General features: G+C 39.2%; 1 protein-coding gene across 1 annotated transcript in view; it reads left to right on the plus strand.

The window, feature by feature from the left end:
• Positions 1-12676: 12676 nt before the first annotated feature.
• Positions 12677-26465, plus strand: part of CYTH3 (cytohesin 3) — a 46910-nt gene continuing 33121 nt past the window's right edge. Inside the window, exon 1 of the mRNA XM_054270757.1 lies at positions 12677-12875. Coding sequence (XP_054126732.1) covers positions 12845-12875 — 31 coding nt within the window. The 5' untranslated portion in view covers positions 12677-12844. The remainder of the gene's footprint in view (positions 12876-26465) is intronic.

Genomic DNA, 26465 nt, shown 5'->3' on the forward strand with positions numbered 1-26465 from the left:
TCACTTTCAGATGGTTTATCAATAGTTTTACATACATTTATATAATCGGGCATGATACCTGCAATAGAGAATGTTAAGGAACTCAGAATACTTTTGTAAATAAACTCAGACAGGCTACTCTGCATATCCAAATCTCTTCCTATTAGGATCTGAAATGCTTTGAAGTCAGATTAAAGTTGGTGGCCTATGACTTTGTGGTAGTCTCTTTGTTCACCTCATACTGTAAAATTCTGTAAGAGGAACTCATCTGTACAGGAGCCCAAATTTCCTCTCTGCAAATCTGAGATTGCCAGAGGAACTTCTTACCAATTTGCACTCATCACAACATTTATCTCTTCAGTATGTTTCTTGGCTCTTGCTTTTCTGGCAGATATTGTAGCAGCTTAAAATTTAAAAACCCCAAAACCTTAAACCAAACACAAGTATCAAAGATTCTGCTGAAGATATTCACATTTCTTAGAGAGATGATTTTTTAAAACAGGATGGAGTGCTTTACCTTACATTAAAAAAAAAAAAAAAAAAGGTATTGGATGGGGTTTTTGCTATCAAGAACTGTGGCATGTTTGTAAAGTGCACTTTTAAGTCTTGAACGTTAGGAAGTGCTTTGTCTATTTGTTATCACAAGTATTCTTCAGACATATCAAAATACTCCTTTATTTATCTTTAACCTTCTAGTTCAAAGAAAATAAAAAAAACAAACACATTTTGGAATTCTTTCAAGTATTATGTTTTGTTAAAAGTGCCCCCAAGGGCAAAGGACCAAAACCAACACAGACCTCTTGCTCATTGAACAAAAAGCCAGCAGCAATGACATGCAGGATGTTTTTGATGCTCTTTGTTGGTTTTTTCTGGGGCTAGTGGCTGAAGCCCTTAATCACTTCAGCTGGAAGTTATTCACAAATAACCCTTCTGAGCTCAGTAATCCTGCCTTGCTTTGTATCATAAAAATGTATTTTCTGCAGCAGGGATTCCTAAATGGCCTATTAGATCTCAGCCTTGCATTCCAGGTACTGCTGACTGCAAGCACGTATGATCTGCTCCAGAGCTACAACAGTTACAGCATTTCCAATTTTTGTATAAAAGCATTTAAGATTAAAACAACAAAAACTATTTCATGATGTTGTATAGCACCTTCTTAAGGGTTTGCTTGTACCCCTTCAGGTGTTTCTCACTTTAGGTCAGGTTTGTAGATGCTGAATTTTCTACCACACTGAAAATCAGAGACTACCATAAAAACTTGTCAAAACAGAATGAAAATTCAAACCTTTTTTGAAGTTGGACAGCCTTCTTTTATCTCCTGTTCCCTCTAGCTGCTTTCTGAGTGAGAACATCTGTACAGACTACAGCAGGTTTCAAGTCCTTCACTTTGATATACGGTGTATGTTCCCAACAATCTGTTGCTTAAAATAAAAGCTGTCTGGTCTGTGTTGTCACTGTCAATCATAATTTTCAGAGCTCTTCCTCACATTTTCTTTCTGGTTTATAATCATTCGTTTGCAGTTGATAGCTGTATCTTCTGCTTTCCTTCTATTTAGCAAAACTACTTACTTGCCAGAGCTGGCAAGAAAAGTCTGCAGAACTTTTCATCACTGGATATTTTGTTACAGTCAGTTCATCAAGCTTTTTTTGCTACTTGCTCAATTTACAGTTAATTCTAATATATTTTCACTAGGTATCCATAAGGAATTGTAGGTATTCCTGAAGGGATTTTTGAGCATTTCTCTTTCATCACATAGGAAGTGGTTTTTTTGGAGGCCTCTGTTGAAACAGCACTGTCCAAAGGTTTGATTCCCTTTTATATATGGCTATTTTTACTATAGTTAGTATAAAAGAATGCTTTTATAAGTGACAATATTTCTGGTCAATCTTTGTTTTTGACTAGTGTTTGTTAAATTCAGCAGGTGATGTGCCTGGGAGGGCTCTTCTGCCTCTTAGAAGATATTCCAGCCAGGGTAAGATAATGAGATACACACGGTGACTCCTCTCAACCTAACAAACAAACCTGAGAGAAAAAAAACAGAAAGACCAACCAATTAAAAAAAAAGTGTTTTGAAAAATTAGTGGTTTAATTCTATAGGTTATTTTTCCAGAAACATAGGAAGAGAAGGTATGAATTAAAACTTGAGACAGGAAGCAACCCAGATATGGTTTTCCTTTATAATAGAAATTGTGAAGTAGTTCAGGGTAGGGAGGGTAGGGTTAACTAAGGACTAGAAATGGGCTCAGAGGAAATAAAAAAAGCACAAATATTTTAGAACCTTTTTGTGGAAAAGGAAAATCACACTTTTACTATTATTCCCCTAGAAGTATTTCTATTGTCCTTCCAGCCCTACATGCACCTTATCATAATGCTACGTGGAGAATGCAAGCTTGAGGGTTTTTGTCGCTTTGTTTTGGGGTTTTTTTTTTGCATTTCAGAAAGTGTAATCAATAAGAAAAGAAATCTGATAGCAGGATTTATCTGTTTAAGTACCTTAGAGTGGTTTCAGTAGGACAAATCACAGCTCCAATCCTGTAATCCAATCACACAAGATCAGTAGTGATGTCTAGCCCTGTTGACTTAATCAGAGCTCTGGAGCTGAGGATCTGCCTGTGGGAGCTGAGCTACAATGCCTGGACTTGGTGATTTGTGGGAATATCATTCAATTTAGCCTGGGTTAAAAGTGCAGCCCTGTGCACAGCAGAGTCAATGTGAATCTTCCCAGCCATCCCAACTGAGACAATATCATGTTCCTGAAGGGCCTTGAAATTTATTGCATACATTCCAAATACTGTACTCTTCACAGAACAGCCATCTTTCAGTGTATGATCTTGGAAAAAAGAGACAGAATTTACCATCTGACAATTGTAATAATAAAATACATCATGTCTAAAGTTATAGCATATGGATGGTCTTCTTAGAGAAATCTCCTGGGAATTCCAGTTTATAAAATGGTAACATTTGCTACTTTGTTTGAATGATTAAATTGATAACAGCTTTTGATAAGACTTTTTACATAGCTTTAAGCTCACTACTGCTTTTTAATCTTAGACATTCTCCCATGAACTGCTCAAAGTAATTGTTAACAAGGTTACTAAAGCTTTTTATGATAAGGAAGTGTAAGTTTTTTATTTCCTGGAGTACTAAATTCTAGTTTTTCCTTCTCAGCTACACAATGTTCATTTGTGATATGCTGGGTCTTGTATTACTTTGCTTGCTGTTGGAGCTGCAGTTAAACATAATTTTAATATTTTTATCTGCTACTATTGATCAATTATTCAGGGATAAATGTTAAATGACATCTCAAAAAGTTGCTGTTGTTATCATGGTAAAGAAGTACTACAGAAGTGTTAAACAATTGTTGATTGTTAGCAGAAGGGGAGGAGACATTGTTTTAACAATGGAGGCAGACTCCAAACTCAAAGGTGGAGCTTGTGTCTAAACTTTTACTAAAGGGCCCTGTAAGGAAATTAAAGAGTTCCTGTTATCCAAGTGAATGTGAGTGGACAAGGCTCTGCTCAAAACTGGACTGAAACCAAGGTAGGATGTCCAACCAGCTTTGCAGCAGCATTCAGGGAGTCTTTTGCTCATCATGCTCCCAGCACACCTCCAATATTGTGATCTAGAGCTAAAAGACCATTTTGTTAACATAAAATATGAAATTGTACTTTTCCTGACTGCATGCAGTAACTATATATAAACACGTAAATATAAACATATACACGGATTAGTATCTGCCTGTTTAGATCAAGGATATATTCCTGCCCAAGTACTTTCCATAAATGATTAAAAGTGCAGTAGAAAGAATGGAAACACACCCCAAGTGTGCAGCTGTAGGTGCTGCAATAAGCATGGTAAAAGCACACCTTTCTTTGCTGTTGTGTTTCTCTGGAATTAGTACAGACCTTCCAAAATCCCATTGTGATAAAGATATTCCTCAATTCATTGCTGCTGCCTATGGTCAGTATTCTGGAGTAACATCTTTTATTGATTAGCAGTTTAGATTTCTAAGAATACTGATTTATCTGCATTCATCTGTCATTATTTGCAGTTTCATAATCTAATAAAAAGAATATTACCTCATTTCTAATAGGTTCAAGGCAGCATTTCATTATTTTAGCTGAAGAATTTGAAGAATTTATCTCTTTTTAACTTGGATCAGAATATCCCAGCTTTACTAAAACAAAATTAAAATTACATTTATAGAAGAGAACGCTTTGTACAAATTATGCAAGTCCAAACCATTTCAGGAAAAAGCAGCAGTTAGAAAAAGAACTGCCAGGCAAGTGTACTTTGTATAGAGTAAAGATGGAAATTCCACAGAAACAATCAGGATACTGGAGATTCAAATATAAGAAACACATAGAAATACTTCATGGATTAATTTAATGTATGGAGGAGATAACCACTCCTGTCAACAGGATGGAAAGGTTTTAACAATATTTAAGAACATAACTAGTACTTGGCAGTGTATTTATCTTGCAAATGTGATTAAGACGTTGAAAAAATTATCAGTTTGTTTTAATTGTAGTGATCTGCCACCTTGTTTTTCAGGTTTGGAGTCCTCCTTAACTGCCCAGCTCTGGAAAAGCTTTCAGAAAGAGCTGGGGCAGGGTTTTGTTAGTCATGAGAACTCAGCTGTGCTCATTACCCATGTCCCACTGGATAGCACTTCCAGCAGGAACAGCAGAATGCAGGCAGGGGGAAGAACATCCCAGCACAAAATAATTCATTTGTTCTCAGCTGGTACAGTAACTAAGTACCAGATTCTCATGCTCTTGAAGTGTTCTCCATCACCAGCAGATTTCAAAGACTGCTATGTGAAAGCCTTTCAGGCATAACTGTACTGTTATTCTTTAATGTTTTCAATTTTTTCCCCACAAACACAAAAAGAAATGGAGAACAGAGTCTATTTAAAAAACATATTCTTTAGCCAGTGTGAAAACATTGAGGAGTACACATTTTCTTAAGCAGCTTTGTGCATTAAAACTGAAGTAATGTAACTTTTTATAAAATATGTTTTAATGGTTCCACTATTTTAAAATAAAATTATTTGCTTTCAAAACATAGCTCCACCATCATTGATTAATTTGGATATTTGGGAATTTCACATATCCTGCTGAATGGCTCACCTGATCAATGCAGACATCCTTAAGAGGAGAGCTTGCATCTGTGCAAATAAGATTTCTGCTATTTGAAAATATAACAAAACATTTAAAGATCCACATTAAAAGGAAACAAAAAATGTTTAATTTAATCACTTTGTAGGACATTGTTGTTTCTATTGTGTTTTGTACACTAGGTCAAATTTTTTTAATGTTACATTCCTTGTTTAGTCCAAAGCATGGCAATCTGCCAGGCAGAGCTTTTAGTGATAAATTCTGCTATACAAAGCAAAAGTTTTTATATGTGAGGCCACTTCCTTCTGCTATTTTATCATCTTCCTGGTTTTGTCTGTTTTCAATAAATGCCTTTGTATTTTCACATCTTTTATATGCTTGTATACACAGACACTTTCCTCTGCATTAAAACGGATAGTTGCAAGTTGGTAAGGATAAAAAAGACAGACTGTTGACTTAAATTTCACTGCACTAATACATTATATGAATGCTTTAATGTTACTGTATTAAAAGATCTTAACATTGATATTAAAAGTATTTCCTGAATTTGGCAGGGGGGAGGAGAGGCACGGATGATGTTTTATAATAAGTTTTTAAAATGGAAATAATCTCTGGGTACAGCTACACTTTAGTACTACAGATTGGCATATGAAGGCTGGGTTCTCACAGTGAATTTGCATTATTTTAAAGCATCTCAAATTTAAACATATTGAAATTTAAAATCTGAAAAGAAATTATGGCAGAGGTTAAACATCTCTCCTTTATCTGTCCCAAGGGGCTGAATATTTCTGCCTGAGGAGAAAAACCTAAAATAACTCAGCATTAAAGAGAGGTCACAGAGACCCCTGCAGACACAGTGGAACCCAATCAGTCTTGAGGGAAAGGAGAATTTGAATTAGGGGTGGTCAGAGGAAAAGGATGAGGTTGGAGGGGAAAAGTTGAAGTTGCAATGCAGCAACCTGGAGAAAAGCTTCTGGAACATACAAGAAAGAGAATCTGTCCCTGCTGTCCCTGCCCATTTTAGCAGTCTGTCATGAATTCCTTTTTTTCCACAAAAAATGTTACCAAGGATGTAAGCTACAAATCATCATGGACTAATCTTTTTATGAAGACTTTTTTTGTTGTTCTGCAGACGTATTGTTCTTTTACAATCATATTAACAGACTAAAAATAACAAGGGCAGTTCTACCAGACTTAAATTACAATTCTGTTTCTTAGGCATTATTATTTTATACTGTGCTGATTGAGATCACAGAAATCTTTTTCTGACCACAGAGGTATAAGGTACCAAATTCATCCTTCCTGTAACTGTACTGAGGTAAATGGAGTTACATAAGGAATTAATTTGACCTGTCTCCTCCATTTCCTTGGAAAAATTCTTTGTTTTAGCTCTTGCCAAGTTTTAACTTCGACTCTCCCTTGCTTAACATCTTCTTGTGCCTAGAGAAAAGTTTTGCTTTCTTTAAGACTATAAAGAGAAATACAGCAGGGGAAAGACAATTAAGGTGAGGATCTGCTTTTTAAATTACACTTCAGTTATGGTAAGAAAATGCCAAAACCTTTTTATTTGGAATAGATGTGTATGGGATTATTCTTACATCTGTGAGGATATGAAAGGTATAAAGCAGTACATATAACCATGAGAGGGTAAGGATTTAAGTAATGTTTTTCTGCCTAAGACCCATTTGTTTATTTCTAACTGCAACAGCTGTAATAAACAGGAACCTTTCTTGGCTAGAGACCAAAAGAATTTAAAATATTACACATCACCTTTTAACAAAGAATCATCCCCTTTCCCTAGACTCAACAGGTATATTCAAAAATAATCTATGAGAGAAGCTGAAAGCTTACTCTCAGCAGTATATAACTGCAATTTCATGATGCAATAAATTTAATTTTTGGATGGCAATGTGGCATGAAATTCTTTGTAGAAATTCAACTTGGCAGTACAAAGTTATTCAAAACCCAAAACCCTCAAAAACAAGGACTGGTGAGTTGTTTTCATGTTAGAGTTGCTATCATCTGCCTTCCTGCTGCCAGTAAAAAGCCAGGGTAAAGCTTGGTCTAAACACTGTAGCTCATAGCTCACTAGCTTGAGAGAAATGCAAATACATGTTCACATTTAATCTTGATCCGTTTATTTCCATTACATGATCTGGGATTGCACAGATGAAATGTAACTAGCATGTAAGCCTGAGTGTAGGCTCAGTTTGAGAAGGGCTGAGCATGAGGGATCAGAAAGTGAAATTAATGGAGAGTCTGTGGTTCAGGGTAAGGTTATAATTACACAGGGATATTGTCCCCACAGACAAACTCACCACCCAGCAGCCTCCCTTCCTTCTCTCCACACCATCTGTGTGTCACAGTCTACCAGGGCTGCAGTTGTGCCAATGCAACTGTTTGTGGGTCCAGAGCATGAATTTAATCAATGGAACAATTCTGGTTAAAAATCATTGGATTAGACAGAACTTTAAAAATCTGGATTGAGTGATTTGATTTACAACATGGCTTCACAAACAGCTGCACAAACAGCTCAGAGGCCACAATAAGTCAAAATCATTAGTTGCCAGTTCTTGCTCCTGTCTGAATTTATGGTTCCATATTTATTAAACCCAGATTTGTGCTCTGCTGACTAGCCAGCAGCAAGATTTGAGCCAGCTCACGTGGAGATATGCCATTGCATTTCACTCACTGGTGAATCAACACGAGAACCTGGTGCGACCCCTCTAACACAGTGTGTCATGAGCAAGCTCAGCTTGTCACTTGGCTGCCACCTGTGCCAGGGGACACCAGCCCTGGTGCACTGGGACCTGGCTGAGGAGGCTTCTTCAGTCAGGAGAAGGAACTGTGGGGCTCCCATCCATGTGCATGCAGCCAGAGCAGGATTCATGCATGGTCTGCAGCCCAGCTGAGCCTCCCACTGTAGGATGAATCAGGAATTTTCAATTCCCAGGCCTTGCTGAGACTGGAGAGTGGTGTGTGAGAATCCATCTAACCATGCCAAGCTGGAGTTAGCCAGCAGAGGGGAATTCAGACTGTGGCTACTTCTCAGGGTGGGAACAGTCTGGCCTTAATCAGCACACTCTCCTCTGAGAGTTAATTTACATCAAGTTCTTTCACTTTCCTGAGATAGAAAAACCCTCTCCAGCTTCATGCAAAATTCCATTCATGATCTGTTTCAGCCCATGTTCTTTGAATCCAAGTCCTCTTTTTCTGTTATTTTAGGCCCAGCTTTCATGCTAGAAAGCATCCTGCTTGTGTCTAGTACTGTGCATAATTAATACAGGTAGAACAAGTTCTCATGCAAAGCGTATTTCAGATCAGAAGAATTACAGAAGTGATGGACCTTTGCAATTTTTGATGCATTTTGTTTTCCTCACTGGTTCATTCTGGTGTTTTTTCCTCAATGACTCATAAGGGGCCCTATCAGTGTTACACAATGGAAACAACCACTGCCTTCCAAAACCAGTAATATTTGATGCTAGGAGTAGATAAAGCTCATTTAGAAATCTTAAAAAACCCACAAACCCTCAAATGTGTCAAGAATAGGAATTGAACTGCAAATAAAATTCAGGATATGATTTCAAAGTTAATCTGAGAGAAACCTCTGCCAAATTTTTAGAAGAGACAAATCTTTATTCTTGGGGGTTTTGACTATTTTAATGGAACTAGCTTCCTATCCATACAAAAAAGCACCATTCATAAAAGATGTTTGACTTGCTAAGCTTTAGCTTTGATGTTCCCCAAAGCAATATAAAATACCTGCATGTAAAATTTTTTTGGCCTAAATGAAAGGTACAAGCACTTTTAAAACTTTTGAGACAACCAGCAAACAGGATTTTCTACAAAAATGTTTTTCCAGCTGAGAAAAATATGATCAGTGTGACAACATAAACATTTTAAGAAACAATACATGGCTAAAACCCATCTGCCAGGCAGAGGAAGTCAAAGAGTTTGCCTGAGGGGTTTAAGAATAACAGATTATTCAAGTACTGATAAATTTAAAAAAAAAGACAAAAAAATAGGGGAAAAAAAGGACAAGCTGATGGTCTAAGACTTTCCTGCATAGAAACTATTAAGCAATGTTTCTTAAAAAATAAAAACTGTTTGATTGTCTAGATTTCAAACAAAAGTATTATTTAATACAATGGCTGGGTATCAATGACAGTGATTCTATCAACAAGATGTTGTTTTAGGGAATGAAATGCTTGCACCATTTTCCTAAAAATGGGAGACATCTACGTGAGCAAGCTGCAAAATCAACCAATCAATTCTGGATTATAAAACACTGCACAACACCTGCACTGTTTAAGATGTATCTATATTTTTGGTATAGATCTATATTCTCTAAGAATGTATTGTTGAGACAGTGCAGATGTTCATGTCTCTAAGATGAACTGTTTTCCTTCAGGGTAACTATCCATCTCACCAGATCTAACAGAAATCACACTCAGCCAGATTTGCAAATGAGCGACATCTTACCTGCACAAGAAACAGGAATACCTGCATGGAGGTGAGTCTTCCTTCCAACAGTGAGGAGCATTATTCCATCTCCCTGTGGCTGACACTGACATCCACTCTGATGGCCCAACAGTTACTTTACTTCTTTCTGCATTAAGAAAATTCAAAATTTGATTTTTTACACTTGACTACAATGCTACTATGAACATCCTCATAGCTCATGCTTTTGATTAGGAATAAAAACTTTATGAAATCTATAATCGTAAAATTTTTATTTTCATTCACTGCTCTTGGAATCTGGCTCTAACTGAAACCCACAGGAATGGCTTCATATTTAATGAGCTTTATAGACCACAAAAATGTGATGTAAGGGTTTCAGTTGTCTTCACTGACTCTCTGTATAGGGACAAATGCCATAACAGATGTGCTCCTCAACTCTTAAAATGAAAAATGACATGACAAATTACTTCTTAGTGGAAACTGAATCAGAACAGTTGCTGAACTATCCAAAGAGGGACAGGAAAAAAAAAAGACAAAGTATATTACCTAAAAAATCAGCAAGTAACCACATTTATCATTGAGGAATCAACCTTGCCAACAGCAGGTTTTGGAGAAAGCCCAATTTTCCACTAAAGACTTTCTATTAGACTATTATTTATATGAATGACAGACTACAAAGTTCTTCCAACACTGAAGGTTAGACTTGTGGATATGAAACTGGCAAAACATACTGGTGGTAAAAACAGACCTAAGACTATTGAAGATGCTGCAAGAAGGAAAAAAAACTCAAGCAATCCTGAGAAAACTGTTGATTTAAAGTCTCAATAATATGAAGAAAAGAATTAAAATTGATATGTACTTCAAAACAAAAGAATGATCAAAACTCCAGAAAACAAAGTAGATATGAAAAAAAATTATTCCCATGAGCAGGAAACAATTTATTGGAGTTTGTATTGGAATTTGCTGAGATTGTAACCTGTATTGCTCCTGGCACCTTTGTTGGTAAGGAACTACCCCATATTTAATGATAGTGGTGTTACTGTTGGATTGCCAAAAACCAGGGAGGAGTTCTGCTATGGTAGAACTGCTATAGCTACAACTTGGAACTGTGACTGTAATTCTTTACTTGATTTTACACATTTTCAAAAAAATCTACTCCTGACCTAGTTAGGTTTACAGGCAGACATGAGCTTTACTTTATACACAGGAAAATGAGGCAACAGGGTGAAAGGTTTGATCTTAAAAGTTTCTGTGGCACCTCTCAGCTACAGATTGAACAGCTTTGTCCACTAAAGCACCTTGCACACAGATTTAAGTTTTATGTTTAGAACACTTGTAGGATCAGGCCCATGCAAAAGTAAGTGTATTTATGATACACACAGCATGAATGAAAATGTTTTAAGGAATATCTGCCATCCTTTCAAAGACACACAAAGGCCTTGGAGAGAACACTATAATTTCAGTACTCTTTTGTACTATGTATGATTAATAAGTCATCCTACTAAATCAGGGCTGGAAGGAAGGAAGGAAGGAAGGAAGGAAGGAAGGCAAGGCATAAAAATGTCTACCTTATATAAAGGTGTAAAACAGCATAAATTAAATGACAGCAAACAATCTGTGATTGATTATAAAATTAGAATTTTTCTCATGAACCAGATTCCCCACTAATTTAAATGAACAGTTTGCTCAGTGTACAAAAATATTCAGAGCCCACTGTCAGTTCATCTGCACTGACTTATTTTAAACCATCTTTTAATGGCACTTTATAGACATAATTTCAAAATAAATCTCTTACCAAGGTGATGCTTCTGTTTTATGTAATCATATCCTTTTTTATAACGAACTTACTAAACTTGTAACAATATTTAATTTCAAATACGAATGACAATGAGGAGTATTTTAAAGGTTTATGATTTTTAGATGAGGTAAAACACTTTATCACCAGAGCAGCTGTCAGAGGCAGACCTCAGCTCTCAGCAAAATGGGCTGTAATAACCAGCTATTAGCAGCCGTGTCAAGAGGTGAGTGCTCCTGACACAGCTTCCTAGACGGTGCTCTGTCCCATGCCAGCCTACAAAAGGAAAATGAAAAACCCGATATTTTCCTGTTGGCTGACCTTTTCCTCCCACAGCTTCCTTTCTGAATAAAATTTTGACACGAACGGTTTTTAAAAAATAATAAGGGGCAGTGCCAAGGAAGGAAGGAAGGAAGGAAGGAAGGGTGATGTGTGCCAGTACACTTCAGCTTACCTTTACAGACTTTGGAGGCTGCTCATATCCTGACTCCCATGGTTGGTAACTCACTGAAGATCTTTACTGAAGACTAAAGAAATGCCACAGATGCTCTGGCTCCTAGGGCAGTAAGCAGGAGAGTCCTTTCTGTTACCCACACAGACAATGCTCACCAACACAAACCCCTGCACTGCCCAAGGGGCACAGTCCCATTCCTACACCAGGCTCTCCATGACCTCTGTGGCAAGGGGAGCACCCAGCACCGGATACAAGAACAAGGAGCAAGAAACCAGCAGAAAGCATGCAGAAACATCAGATGTCTCGGGCTCTTTTCCAGAGACTTCAACCCACCTCGTCCCCCTTCACTGCAGGGCTTCAGGCCACTCAGCCCTCACCTTCCAGTCTCCTCCCGCTCCCCTTTAGAATTCCCAAAGAGTCTTTAGACCTCCACAAAAGAGTCAGGGGCTCTGCAGACATTTTCTGGCTCTTGCAGACCCCAAAACACGACCTCGGCCGGCACGAGCCCAGTGACCCGGCCCAGGCTCCTCTCGTTCCCAACCGCCCGGGCGACCCCCGACAGTCCCCGGGCAAGTCGCTTGAGGGGCCTGGGCGCTGCGGGGCCGCGCCGTGCGGGACCTGCCGGTGAGGGAACACCGCAAAGGGCAGCCGGGAGACCCCGCTCCGCAGCACACGTCGGCCGGGGCGCTGAGGGGGATGAGCAGCGCGGCGCTGGCCGCGACCCTGCGGCGCGGGGGTGGCGGCGGAGGGGCCGGGCGGGGCCGCCTCCCCTCGGCGGGTCACATGAGAGGGGCGGGCGGCTGGGCCGAGGCGGTGGTGGCTGCCGGGGCTGAGGTTGGGTTGGGCGGGGAGGGACCGGGCTGCGGAGCGCAGCAGTACAGAGCGGCGGCGGTAGTAGCAGCGGAGAAGGAAGAAGAGGAGAAGAAGGAGAAAGAGAAGGGGCTGGAGCGGCTGCGAGGCGCCGAGCGAGTGGAACGAGCCCCGGGCCTCTCTGAGCCGCGGCCGCCGCGGAGCGCCCTGCCCGCGGTCCCAACATGGACGAAGAGGGCGGCGGAGGTGGCGGCGGTGAGTGCGGGGCTCGTGCCGGGGGAGCGCGGCCCCTCAGCCGGCGCTGCGGGCGGCAGGACGGCAGGAGCCTCTGGGAGCTGCTGCGGCCGCGGCCCCTGCCGCCGGTGCTGCCCCGTCCCGCCCGGCGCCCCCGAGCCGAGCCGAGCCGCTGTGTCGGCGCTACCGAGCAGTGCCCGGGCGGGCGGGCGGGCGGGGGTCGGGCCACAATGGGGGCTCTGTGTCCCGCGGCCGGGCAGGGTCTGGCGGGGGCGCGGCAGGGCAGGGCAGGGCAGGCGGGTCCCGGCCCCGCCGCCGTGACAGCCCCGTGCTCGCTGCTGCAGCTGCTCCTCCGCTGAGAGAGGGGAAGGGGCGAAATATGAAAAAGTCTGCGTCTGGTGGTGTAGGAGTGGAGAAAAGAGTAATTGAGCTCTGCGAGGGCTCTGTTTGTGTGTGTCATCTTAATGGAGGCTCGGTGATAATCACGGGGTGGTTCAGCCAGTTTAAACAAGGTGAACTGTTTCCAAAGGCAGCGGCGTTAACCTTGCTAGATACTACTTTTAGAAAATCCGGACTCGCGTGTTGGGGAAGCTTTTATTTGTATTTTTTTATCTTTCGGCGACCGGCTTGAGCGCTGCCCCAGTTTAAGGCACTGCAGACGTGCCACACGCTTCCCTCCTTTAATTTATAATGTGTTTTGTGAGTGCGTGTGTAAAGCTGCTGCCTGAAATAACCAGTTCTTGTGTATCATCAGCGATAATGGTGGCTGAGCAGGGGCTGATCCTGCCCTGGGGCAGAGGGATCGCCTGTGCATGGCCTGCCCTGTATTCAGTGTGTCTGTGCCCGTCTGTGCCGTGGTGGTGCGATGAGGGTTTATCTCAAACCAGATGCTAAACAGGCGGCCTTTGAATGCATTGGCTGATCTCTAAATAGGTAAAGTAAGGGCTAAGCATTGTATGATTAATAGTTGTGTGCTACTTGCTAATTCTAGATATAATTACCCAGAACTCGGAAATCAAGAGGGTGTGGTGTTTGTTTTGACAACTTGAAAAAATAATGCTGTGATGAATCAGAAAAACAATTCTTCAAGCAGTGGGTTGGAAATGTGGTGATTTCTCAGTAGGCATTTCTGCTTTTTTTGACAGTGATAGACTTAACTCTTAAAAAAAAAATCTGAAAAAGGAAAGCAAAAGACAAAGCGAGCAGTCCCGAAAAATTATTATTCAAAACAGTTGAAGACTGTAATTGTAAAGAGCAGAAAGCTCATTTAACTCAAAATATGTTATTTTCACAGTATTATGGACTTGCATCTGTAGTTAAGGGAAATGAACATGCTTGTTATTTGCACTAAGCCTGTGTAATATAGTGCAAATCGTAAACCAGAAAGTGGACATATTGCTGAATTAATCTCCCATAAGATGTTAAGCATTTCAAAGTTAGATTTGCATAGGAGGGCAAATACTCAGGACCTGGGGATGACACAGTCTGCATTTAGATAAATGCCGATTCTATATGTGAAGCCTGATTTGTACCTCTAGCATGCAAGTGAAGCTAATATCACTTTAATAAACCTGTTGTTTTTTGGGAGCAAACTACAGTATAGTGTATTGTTGTAAAACAATCACCGCCAAGTTGATTGGAATTTTGTTTTGCAATTAGTGTATGTGACATTTTACTCTGACTTCTTGAATAGAGACCCAATTTCGCTTTTTCTTAGGGATTGCTGTCAGTTTGGAACACCAGGGTGAGTTAGGTCGCTTCTAGCTAATGAATTGGCAAGTTATTTTGTTTGGGGTTTTTTCCCCTTTTTTTTTCTTTAATGACAGGAGGCGTGTGGATTTGACAGCCTGTTTTAAAACTCTTTATTGCTGTTGAGTAATGAGACTTGTGATACCTGAGCAATGAGACTCCCTTTGGAGCCTGACCAGGGCAGCCCAGTGTTTTGAACTTCTGCAGGATATTCTAAATCCTCATAAAATTGACATTATTGAATGGGAAACTCTTTACAGCTAAGCTTATCACTCTGCACAGGTACTTTAGGAAGTATGCAAAATTATTTAAAGGCTGTGCAGAGTCACCCTAATTAGAGACTTGAACTAGATAAGCATATAAATATCTAGGACATTAAAGTGTGATTCAGAAGGTAAGCTGCTATTCCCAGTTCAGCTCTGCCTGCTGCGCTGCTCATCAGTTTGATTTGCATCCTATGCTTCAGTTCTCTTATTTGTCAAATGGGGTCAGTTGTTCTACCACCTCTGATAAAAACTGTGAATGAAAACAGAGCTGTGTAAAGTCAGAATTTATTATTTTAGAAGCACTCGATGGAAGAGAAATGCTAATTAAGGGGATTGTTCTCAGTACCTCCTTTTCTTTTGTAATGTGGAGCCCTGAACAGGGCCGTGCATTTATGTTATACAATCCACTTCCACACAAGCCTCCCATTGATTTCAGCAGAGCCTCTGTGCATGGATTATTGATGCGATATGATCCGAGTCAGTTGGTGTTTGGCTCAACTTGCTTTTGTGTCCTGATTAAAATATCTCTGTGGTTTGCTTAGTGAAGGAAAGTTCTCCTCCTCCCTCTCCCCACTTGGTTTAAAACTGCATTTTGTGTGCTCTGAGTGGCTTTTCTCACAGGCTCCCAGTCAGGTGGTGGCGGTGCCGGTGCCGGACCCTCGCGTTCAATGGTGCTCTTGGTGTGGTCACACAGTGAGCGAGTGATCCTCTGGGAAAGGTCAAAATGGATAAACAGTCAGTGCTGCAGGCACAGCATAGAGCTCCTGTTTGTTTTCTGAATTTGACTCTAGTCATCCAGCAGCTCTTCAGTGCCCCCAGTTCAATTCTGTGCCATTCCCCTGGAAAAAGACTGCAAGGTTGGGTATTTACCAGCTTCTGTGTGTTTGTTTTACACTGTCTCTACAAAGAGCCCTAAACACACATGCCAGAAGGTTGAAGTCCTGCTTCTACTTGACAAATAGACCAAATTATAGCACTAATTATGGCATTGAGGTTTCCCTACTGTTCCCCAAACTCTGTGCTTTGTTTCTGAATGTGGAAGCTCTTCTGGGATAGAGCAGTTGGGTTGCCAAGCTCTGTTAGCTGCTGGCTGTGCTTGCCAGCAGTGGTGCCAGGTAGCACGTTGGGTCTGTGATGAGCACAGAATGCAGACAGTCCTTCATTAGGAGAGGCACCAAGAGACCAGATCGTCGCACAGAGGACTCGGCAGAGTGGGTTTGCTGCCAAACCAGACTTATTGGATGACTTCTGTTCTTCTGCAAGGCAAAACAGTTACCTACTTATAGGCAAAAGCTGTTAAATGTAACAAATGACCCAGATTTTTCTTAGAAAAAACTTTTACAATTGATTAAAAATATATGTTCTTATGTGCAGCCTCATCTCTTCTTTCCACATTGTAATCCCTTTCATAGGTAAACCTTAAAGGTACCACAAGCCATGAGGCCTCCTCAGGGTTATAGACATTTGCTTTGCATTTAAGACTAATTCTGCATGTTTTCTTATGAGTTTCTTTCATTATAAACAAATGTGTTTTAGTGCAGAAGAACGTTAAGTATGTTCCACTCCCTACTCAATCAAAGTGGATAACTTGTACCAGTAGTTTTAAATAAGAGTTGTCCCAAAAGTCCTTCAGAGGAAGGCTTGTCCTTTTAGATAGCACTTTGGGGAAATCCTAAGGATATAAAAATGCACCTGAGTATTGAATTGACCACTCAGCTTTGTTCTAGGGAGTGAAAAAGAGCAGATACAGAGATAGTCTCTTTATATAATTCAGTTTTTTGTGTTCTTTTGCCAGCCAGCAGAGCTGCATGCTAAGTCTCTTGTTTGCTAAATAGATATTTCTTCATGCTGAACTAATCTCATATTTCTTAAGATTACCTGTCAGCTCAGTAGGATCTTAATTTTTAGCCCAAAACCATTTAATCTGTTATCACTGCAGTAAAAGATGTCATAATAAAGTATTTTCAATTATGCTGTATGTATTAGTTATTTTTGGTGGTATCAGAAAATGTGCTTGTTAATTGCTGTAACTTGTTAAATTTTTCTTAGCCTGATGTTTGATATTTTTAGCTGTGACTTGGAAGAAAATGTGAAATTTTTGCTGATAGAGTTCCCAGAGGTGGTTGGTTGCCAAACTTGATGCATTGTTATATAACAGTATTTGGTGACATGCTCAGCAATGTAAGCATGCCATGGATTTAGGGGAGCAGTGTGCCTGTAGCAGCATCTGTCTGTGCTGCTGCAGCTGGGAAGGAAAGCTGGAGGATTTACAGGAGGAACTGAGTGTGTTTTGCAGAACAAGGGCTGGGAATCACAGTAACAGCCACATGAAAGTGGGCTCCCCATGGGCACTGTTACCAAATGGATCTTGCAATCTTTTAATATCACTGCAGTTCCAAGAGCTTTCACCAATTGAAGGGATGCAGAAGGTGAGACAGCACAGTGATTTTCAGGATATATCCTGCAGTTCACATCAATTTTTTCAATCCCATCATATTTATTGCTTCCCCTTCTTTATTTTTAGGATTTTGAATGCTTTTTCAAGGGAAAATGAAAAAAAAAATGCTTTCCTGCATTTTCTTCCTTGTACAAGGGTGTGTGGTGATAGGACAAGGGGTGATGGCTTTAAACTGAAAGAAGGTGGATTTAGATTAAATTTTAAGAAGAGATTCTTCATTATGAGTGTGTTGAGACACTGGCACAGATTTCCTAGAGAAGCTGAGGCTGTCCCATCCCTGGCAGTGTCCAAGGCCAGGTTGGGCAGGGTTTGGAGTAACCTGGGATCTTGGAAGGTGTCCCTGGCCATGGCATGGGAGTAGAATGAAAAGGGCTTTGAGGTCCCTTTCAACCCAAACCATTCTGTGATTCTGCTTGCCATCTTTTTGTCCTATAAGTCTCTTTTCCTAGTCCAATAAAGGTTTGAAAAGCTTTAAAACATTTCATTTAAACTGTAGCTCCATCCTACCTGCTGCAATCTTTTGCCCCATTCTTTTCCCTCCCAATGCAAAAAATGGTTTATTCTGATTCTTTATACACCCCATCTTTGACTCCAAGGCCAACATTTGAACTATCACTCATCTCTTTTCCTTGTTGGAAGTCATTGAATGAGCTGTTTGCAGTCACTCTGAATTCAGACTATCTCCTAGGGGTTTATCCTAGGTCCTTTGCACACTTGTCCTGACCCCTTGTACTCAGTACATTCTCTTCCTCCTCTTTGTACTGCCAGCTGCCTCTAGTACTGTTTACTATATTTTTCTTTTTGAAATCTTGGTTTGTTTTTTTTTTCTCCACTTCTTTGAAGAGGTTATCTCCTCCTCCTGCTATCTTACTTGCTTTTTCATTTGGAAGGTAATCTTTCTACTTCCAACTTTTTTGGTGAAGATTTGCAGGACCCTGTGCTTGTTTTAACACTCTTCCTCTCTACATCTTGTTTCTGGATAACCAAATTTGCAAATAAGAGTGGAACTATAGTATTTAAACTGGTGACTCACAGCACATACTCTGTGCTCTGGATCCAGTACCATCTGTCCCAGCTAAAATGTTGGCTTGTTTGACATCTTAACATTGCGTAATTGTCATCTTAAGCTTAATAAGTCTGAAACAGCTCTTACTGTTGTTTCCACTCACTTCCTCTTTTTGATGTCTTTGGACACATGCTGGCATCCCCAGTGGTTATTGACAAGTAAATAGTGAGATGTTGTCATTTATTGCTTCGTAAAAAATAGTCTGTAGAGAAGATGTGGTAAAAATGGCAGTGAAAGGGCAATGGAAGAACATTGACATAATTACAAAACAAGATATGTTCTCCTATGCAATGTTAATTTTCTCGTTTGAATGCACAAATAGATTTAATCTGGTTATGGGATCACATTTTCTGTAGACTTCTACATGGGACCAGCCAGCACACAGGTTAGCATTTTGTGGCAGTTTCCTTCTTTTTAAAGTAATGTGATATTTAATGATTTCTTGTTCACTTTGTCTCCCTGCAGTTCACAAGTACTTAAGCATGTACGAAAGAATTGCACTAATTTTAGTGAGGAGCTTGGACCTAATGACCATGTGCTTCATTCACAGAGGATAAAAATAAATCCCTAGCAGCTGGATTGTTAGGAAAACCTGTCAGTGTATAGAACTGTGAGGCAGGAATCCCAGGGAAGTGAAGAACACATGGTGTTTTACTTTGTTTTATAAAAGCAAAAGAGAAGTTGTGTGACCAGATGTGCTGTTGGCATTTCTGACTTCTTCACTGTGTGTTCTTTTAGAGCAACATATTGTACAGGAAAGGCGTATAAATGAGCTAGTAAGGGTCTATTTATTTATGCCATTTGTATAATTTTAACATCTAGCAAATGGGTTTTAATTGCATATGACTTCCTTCTTTTAATTTCAACAACTTCATGGGAAAACTTAGTATTGCAAATTTTTTTGGACAGCAGTGTTTCCTCTTAGTGGGATAGACGTACAAAATCTGGTAGAAAACCATGTGTTCTGTGGTCCTCTGAGATTTGCCTGAAGAAGGAAATGGCTTGACCTATTTGGTTGCTATGAAGTAAAAACATTCTTGTTCTCTCTCTCTTCCTTTTTTTTTTTGTGAACATCTGTGTCACATTTATTTCATTACTTTCTGAGGTTCTTTAAGCACATTATTTGCTAATACAAAGGTTTATTTAAGGAAAATAAAGTGATACATAGCTGCTCCACAATTTCATTCAATTTCTGATACGTGCTTTTACATAGGTATAAGTGGGTAGGTTTTCCAGTCAAAGTTGACATGTTGAAAGGCAAACACTAATGTTATCTTGTATTTCCTAGGGAAAAAAATGTGTTTGACAAATTCAGTGGGATCCCATGGAGTTAACAGGAAATGTTGCATGCTGGAACCTTGGGAAATAAATTTAAATCATAATCTCATCTAGGATTTGAAGGTGTTTTGATTTAATTTTTCAACAGCTTGGCATTCTTAGTGTGATTAGCCTCATTTTCAGGTGTTTATTATAAAAAAGTTGTCTTATCCCAGGTGTAAGGAAGAACTGAAGCAGATTCTGTTATTTAGCAGCATAATGGAAATTGTCCCAGTGAGGATATATTTTGTTGATTTTACTAACAATTCTTCTGAATTCCATAAGAAAATTCTTCAACAAGAATCTAAGATTGGTCCATTTGTGAAAGTTGAATCTGAATTCAGATCTAGCTTTTGCTGTCATGCCCAAGGGGTTGGTTGGATTTTTTAATGTAAGTTCTTAATAAAAAAGGAGAAACCAGTGTTGATTTTTTAAATGAAATATGTTGAATGTCTTAAGGAAACAAAAATACTGTGTGAAAATGATGAACTGTGAGTCTGCTGATCTCAGGGTATGGAAGAAGCTGACAGTTACTGTGGGAATTAGTTTTGGTGGCTCTTCTATCCAGCTGCTAGTTCTCACACAGCTTGTAGGAACATCTTCTGCTTAGGCAAATGAGATGGAAATTGAGTTCTGTGCAAGGTGTACTTTGGCAGAAGGAGCTGATGGGTAGGAAAACAAATGTGGCCAATGTCTCTTGTGCTCACTCTTGTTCTCGCACACATGCATGCACAAAAAAAGGCTGAAAAAATTAGCATATGCAAGTAAGGGAGCTGCCTCACACTGTTTTCTCTAAGAAGAACTGTGAGATGTAATCTCTTAATGAGTCACCTCTAAGGTTTTTATACAACTGCCTCATTAGTGTAACTTCTGGAATGCAGATTTTATTTTTTTTTTGTTTTAATATCTGATTCATATTGCAAAATACCATTGATACTGTTTTCTTGTTGAATTCCAAGTATTCAAGAGTCTATTTGCTGTTACATTTTTGCTTTCATGTGCTGTAGATATCATGTTCCTTAATAAGGTCCTTGTTTAGCTCAATCAGTGTTGTCTGTAGAGTCAAATTCTGACATAAACAAATCCCATTGCCTCACTTACAAGGGAGGGGGAATTCTCAAAAGGGGTATTTGTAGTTACATTAGTTACTAAAAAATAAGGAATTATGGTTGCTTGAGGCAGCGTTTCTTATATTCAGCAGTCGGATTCCAAGTAAGTTTTTTTCTTTTTTGTCCTTCTTACTCAAGTAAATTTGTCCTAATGAACTTCCTGCCCAGTCATTCTGTTGCACCAGAGGAATTTTCCCACCAGGCCCTGTACTCTGAGTACGGCTTTGACCACTTGCAAATGAAATTTCTGAATTTGTAAAGCTGCTGCATATTTTTGTTCCGCTATTGTAGCTGCCCAGGCAGGGGATGTGGAGGAAAGTTGTTTTCCCAGGAAGCTGAGGTTAAACCACAGTGGCTGTAAGAGGAGATGGTGGCTCCTCCATTCCTGGGGAGGAACTTTGCAAGTTCTGTACATTCATTCTGTGACCACGAACTCCTCATGTGTACAGTACTGGGCTGGGTCCTGCCCAGGACCATTCTCAGTGTTTCTGGAGAGAGCAGGAGGAGCTGGGCCCTCTCATGTGTGTGTGCAGTGCTCCTGTGTGCAAACCCTGCCTGCTGGTGGGCCATTGTAGCACATCTGTGAACAGATCTCTGGGCTTCACTGTATGAAGTCTCACAGTGCTTTGTGGTTCCCCCTTTACGTTTTTCATATTTTTGGTTCCATTTTAAAATGTTTTTTCTTTTAACTGAAAGGGTTCTGCTTGTAACCCACCCAAAACAAGCACTTTTTGTTTGCCTTCAAGAGCCTTTATCGGGTTGAAATAATCCTTCCTATAATCTTATATTTTGTAAACCTGGTATATACTAATTGGGGAAAACTCACTTTGCATTTGGTATCTGTCATGTAAATGCATAAATGAGTAGTCCTTATTATGGAAGTATATGCTCACAGACTCAAAAGCAACTGTGTTACTTTATAGACTTTTTATTTTACTTCCTCTTTTGCTATTCTGTTTTGACCTACTATACCCTTTCAGTCATTAAAATTATCATATCATGTAGTAGCAGCATTTTAAAGCAGCATCCAACATTCATCTTGGGACAGAGAGAGTATCTGTGCTCGTGTTCCCACCATCTCTTATCAGTGGTGCTGCTGTCATCCTGATTTGCAGTTTGCAGATGAACCATTTTGTAAGTGAAAGTTGATACTGGTAGCCAAGGCTAGTCAAAGTTTAGGGAATCGGCTCTTGTGTCTAGGAAAACATTTGCAGTCATAGAAGGGAGAGATTAAAAAGTTCAGGTGTATGGGAGTAGTTTATTCTTTGTGTAGATGTTGCTGATTAATTCTGTAATCTCAGAATTGTGGGAATCTCAGGCTGAGTCTGAAGCCTGTGTTCTGTGTATTGTGTGTGATCAGCCTTTCCAGGCAGCTGACATTTCAGTTTGCTGTACATGTTTTAGCAAGCATAGATGAATGGAGCATATGGATTTGATTATTTTTTTGGCTATAGGAAGTGGATTTTTGTGCATTAAATATAGTAACTTTCTTTTTTTAAATATCTGAGCGGAAACTTCCCCACTCCCAGTGATTTTTTTTTTTGAAGAATACATGTAACTTTCTTCACTCTCATTTTGTGCAATGTAAGCTGGAAAGACTGCAGTGTTTTTAGTCTTGGTCTTGTACCAATAAATGACATAGTATCACATGAATGTTTTAAAAGATTAGGTGATATTTTATAAGAGCAAACATAAAAAAAAATACTGGTTCAAATCTTTCCACTGTGAATTCACTGATACTCACAGTAAAGAGAGTATGCATTATGGTATTGTTTCTATTTGTCTAAAAACTTATTTATTTTCCTTTTGTATCTTCTACCTGAGTAAGTAAGCTTAGAAAAGTAACATGTTATGAAGGGGAAAGGCTGGGTGAAATTGGTAATCCAAATTAAATACAAATAATACTCTCAAGTTTATAGAGCCTGTGGGTGGGTGGACTTGGCAGATCAATCCGTTGTGGTATGTTAGACTTGAAAGAGCATATGGAGATGATTATTTTCTGGCATTTCGTAGTAAAAGTTTTTGAAGAAGGAAGTTTTAATTTCTTTTAATTTAATTTTTTTTTTTTTTTTAGAAGTGAGGTAAAAAATAGGAAGAATAACACCTTTCACATTGAGTAGTAAAATAGTTTGCTGTAACAGCATACAAAAAACCAGTTTATTTGAAGGTAAGCTGCTAAAAGAAGTTCTCCTACCGTTTTCCTATTGGCTGTCTTGTTTTCTGAAGGCAGCCAAAGATCCAGTGCAGCTGGGACTAATACAGGACCCAGATGTAACTTTTTTATTGTTGTTCAGATGTCCGGTGATGGTCAGATCTAAGTTATTGTGTGGAAATTCAGTAAAGGAAAAGGGTAGGGTGGGAAAAAAGTGACTCTCCATAAAAGTATTCCAGTAAAAGCAACAGGAACTAGGAGTATCCATTTCAGAGCTCTGCCATAAATCCCATCCTGAAATACTTAAACGCCTTCAGATTTTGCTCTAGACTTGAAGTCATTTAAGAGTTTTTGGTTAATTTTTTAAACAGAAATGAAGTGAATTGGTTGGAATGGGAAGGTGCCTGTTCTTTCAGATTATTTAATGGAAGATGCTGTTTTCTCATCCACAGTACAAGGTTTTTAGTTTCTTTACTCTCTTTACAGTATTGGTGCAGTATATAATGCTACAGCATCGAGTAGATCAACAGGTTTGGTTTTATTAATTTCACTTATGCTGTGTTTTGCTAGTTTTTGTTTTACAGATCCTAAGGATGTAAGAAGGGGAGAAGCCTAATATATTTCTATAGAATTTGGTTTGCCTTTGGTATATTTGGTGCTTCCAACTCTGTGTTTTAGGTATCTACTTCCTTTCCAAATCTTCATTCTGAACTTAACTTGCTGAGGAAGTCCCTCAAATAGCTGCCTGAATTTCAGAGTTCTTTTACTGTTACTCCAAGCCTTTAATTTTGACTGTCATTACTCAATCAGTTTGTAATTACACTTCTCTAATTTAAGAAGTTTAATAACAATAGTATACAAATTATAAGTTCTGATTGACTGGAAGATACTTCAAATACTGTAAATTATATCCATCAATACTGACAGTGACATGAATTTTAAAACGTAATTACTGTCTCAAACATAACCTGGATTCTGCGTTTCTTTCCATGTGCCTCAATTGGCTGTTGAAATTAATTTTTTGAGGAAAAAGAAAAAAGAATGGATGAATATTTGTAGTGGGTCTGTTGGCTCTGGGATAGCCTGGCATTTTGCCTCTCAGTGCTAGAACACAACAGCAACAACAACTTATTTTCCTTCCTGAGCAAGTAGGAGCTGATCTCTGGCTTCAGAATGGAAGTGAAATGTGGACAAACTCTGTGCTTAGAAGGCAGAACACTTCTAACACAAACCAACTGCTGTGCAAAAACATCTGTGATGTCCCTCTTTTGCATACAATAATTTAAATTAATACCATGCAAATAATTTGCTTTACCCTTTTTTTTTGGACATTTGCAGGGATTAAATAACCAGTATTACATGGTTATTACATTAATTCTTGTTTAGTAAGAATGGTAGTCAGAGTTCTTTTCTCCCAATTTTTAAAGGCTATGTTCTTTATGTGAATTGTGAAGAGCCTAAAGGAATCTCTCAGTTAATTGTTTTCTTGAAGTGCAGGTCAACTTCCAGTGCATTTTGCAAAATTGGTTTTATGTAGACTCTGCCAGTGTCGAAGACCATTAAAATACAGCAACTAGAATGAGAAACTTGGCTTACAGATTTGCTTTAGGATATTTTGGCTGTATTCAAGACACACTATAAGGAAAATCAAGAAAATATTTGTGGCTTGAGAGTAAAATCTGCCAGCTAAGTTGAAGGAAGTAGTATGAAAATGTCTTGCATCTTGGAGAGGGAGAGAACACTGCACTGCAACTCCTACTGTATTGTGCTTTTCTCTGGAGCTCATATGGACTTAGGAGATCTGATTTTCTAATGTGATGGGAGAACATCAAAAGGTCCTTCTCACATTGGAGAAATAATAGTACAACAATTCTAGCCAAGTTTTGGCTTTTCACTACCTCGTTTTACATTTTGAATAAAGGGTTTCCTGCTGAACAAACACATGTTAGTCTGATAGCATTTTCCTGTATTTGAATTGTGAACAGTCCAATGACTCCAAAAAGTGTATGTTGAAGTAGATACAGGGTTTTAGCATAGAATATGTGCATACAATAAATCTATTCAACTAATCAGTCTGCTTCCTTTCTCTCTCACCCCCTTACAGCTGGAAGTTCATCAGCTTCTGGTACTATATCTAGCTTCCTCTGGAGACTTTCTGGGGTAGAGTTAACAGGCATTGGTGAACAATGTTGTGATTATGTTCTGTGGGTCTGTATAAGTTGTCATTTTCCATTGCTGCTGTTTCTAATGGAAAATATGTCATCTATTTAGTATGAGCATATTATGTGTACTGTGCAAAGTTGCATGCTGCAGGGTTTAGTGGAAGCATGTACATCATCATTAAATCACTGTAAAGTATTTCTAGATTTTGTTAGTGACCAGTTTGGCATGTAAAATGGAAAATTTATGGTAAGGTTTTATTTTCATAAGTTCTTAGCTAGGATAACACAGGATGGCCGGACCTTCATAGTTAGTTCATAATTAATTATGCTTTGAGGTTCTTCAGTGTATGTCAAGACATTGCTTTGAGGTACAAAGAATGTGGAAGAATTAAAAAAAAGAAAAATTAGATGGTGCCAGTTGTCATATCAGTTGTGAACTACCTAACAAAATACTTGCAGTCAGATCTAATGGAATTTAAGAGCTTGATTAAAAACTGTTGTAAGTTATTTTTGTTGACCTTTTTTCTTTAAAGGACCACAATGTAATTTTTCAGAAGCAGCTTTTGGACATTTGGAGATCCTGGTTAAACATCTGCAGGGTCAGTTAAGTATGGCACTTAGGTGTTCTGCTTGAGCTTCAAATGCTTCAACAAATGCTTCAAGATCCACTTTATTAAGATATTTAAAAATATAGAATACGTGCTATGATTGAAGAATCTTTTAGAAGTAGTTTTTGTACATTTTTCAAGTGGACTGTAGACTGCTGCCTGTGCAGATGTATGTCAGAATTATTGGAGACAAAACCTAGGCTTAATAGTGCCACTTCTTTTATTACCAACCACTTCTTTCAGTGTTCAGGAAATCATTAAAACAATAAAGAGTTTACCTGTGGATGGTGTTCTCCAGGTGGTTTGTACTCACTGCTGCTGTCCATGTCTGTGATACACAGAAGAATTTCTGAACTGCACTAGAAGTTTTCCCACTGTTCACTATGTCAGCTGTGGTGGAGCTGCAAACACTGGTGCTGCAGACTGCTGAACAGAAGTTACAGCTTGGTATTTCTGGCTGCCCTAAGGCAAATTTAGGATAATTGCAAGTATGTTAATGTGAGTCAGATTTTTTCAGTCTTACACAAAGTTTGTCTTTGTATAATGAAAGCTTGTGCCAGGTAGAGCCCTGCTCTGAAGGCGCTGCCTCTTTGGAAAGGTGTTTAGCAGAGGCTACTTCTGACCACACTGTCAATGGAACTGGTATGTGCAGGTGAAAAATCAGGATTTGCTCTTGGTTTTACCCATTTAGGAAGTGATATCTTTTATTGTTACCTTTTGTGTC

This window comes from Melozone crissalis, unplaced genomic scaffold (genome assembly GCF_028551555.1).
Source record: "Melozone crissalis strain CALT ecotype California unplaced genomic scaffold, PUWL_Pcris_2 ptg000012l_1, whole genome shotgun sequence".
Taxonomy (NCBI): domain Eukaryota; kingdom Metazoa; phylum Chordata; class Aves; order Passeriformes; family Passerellidae; genus Melozone; species Melozone crissalis.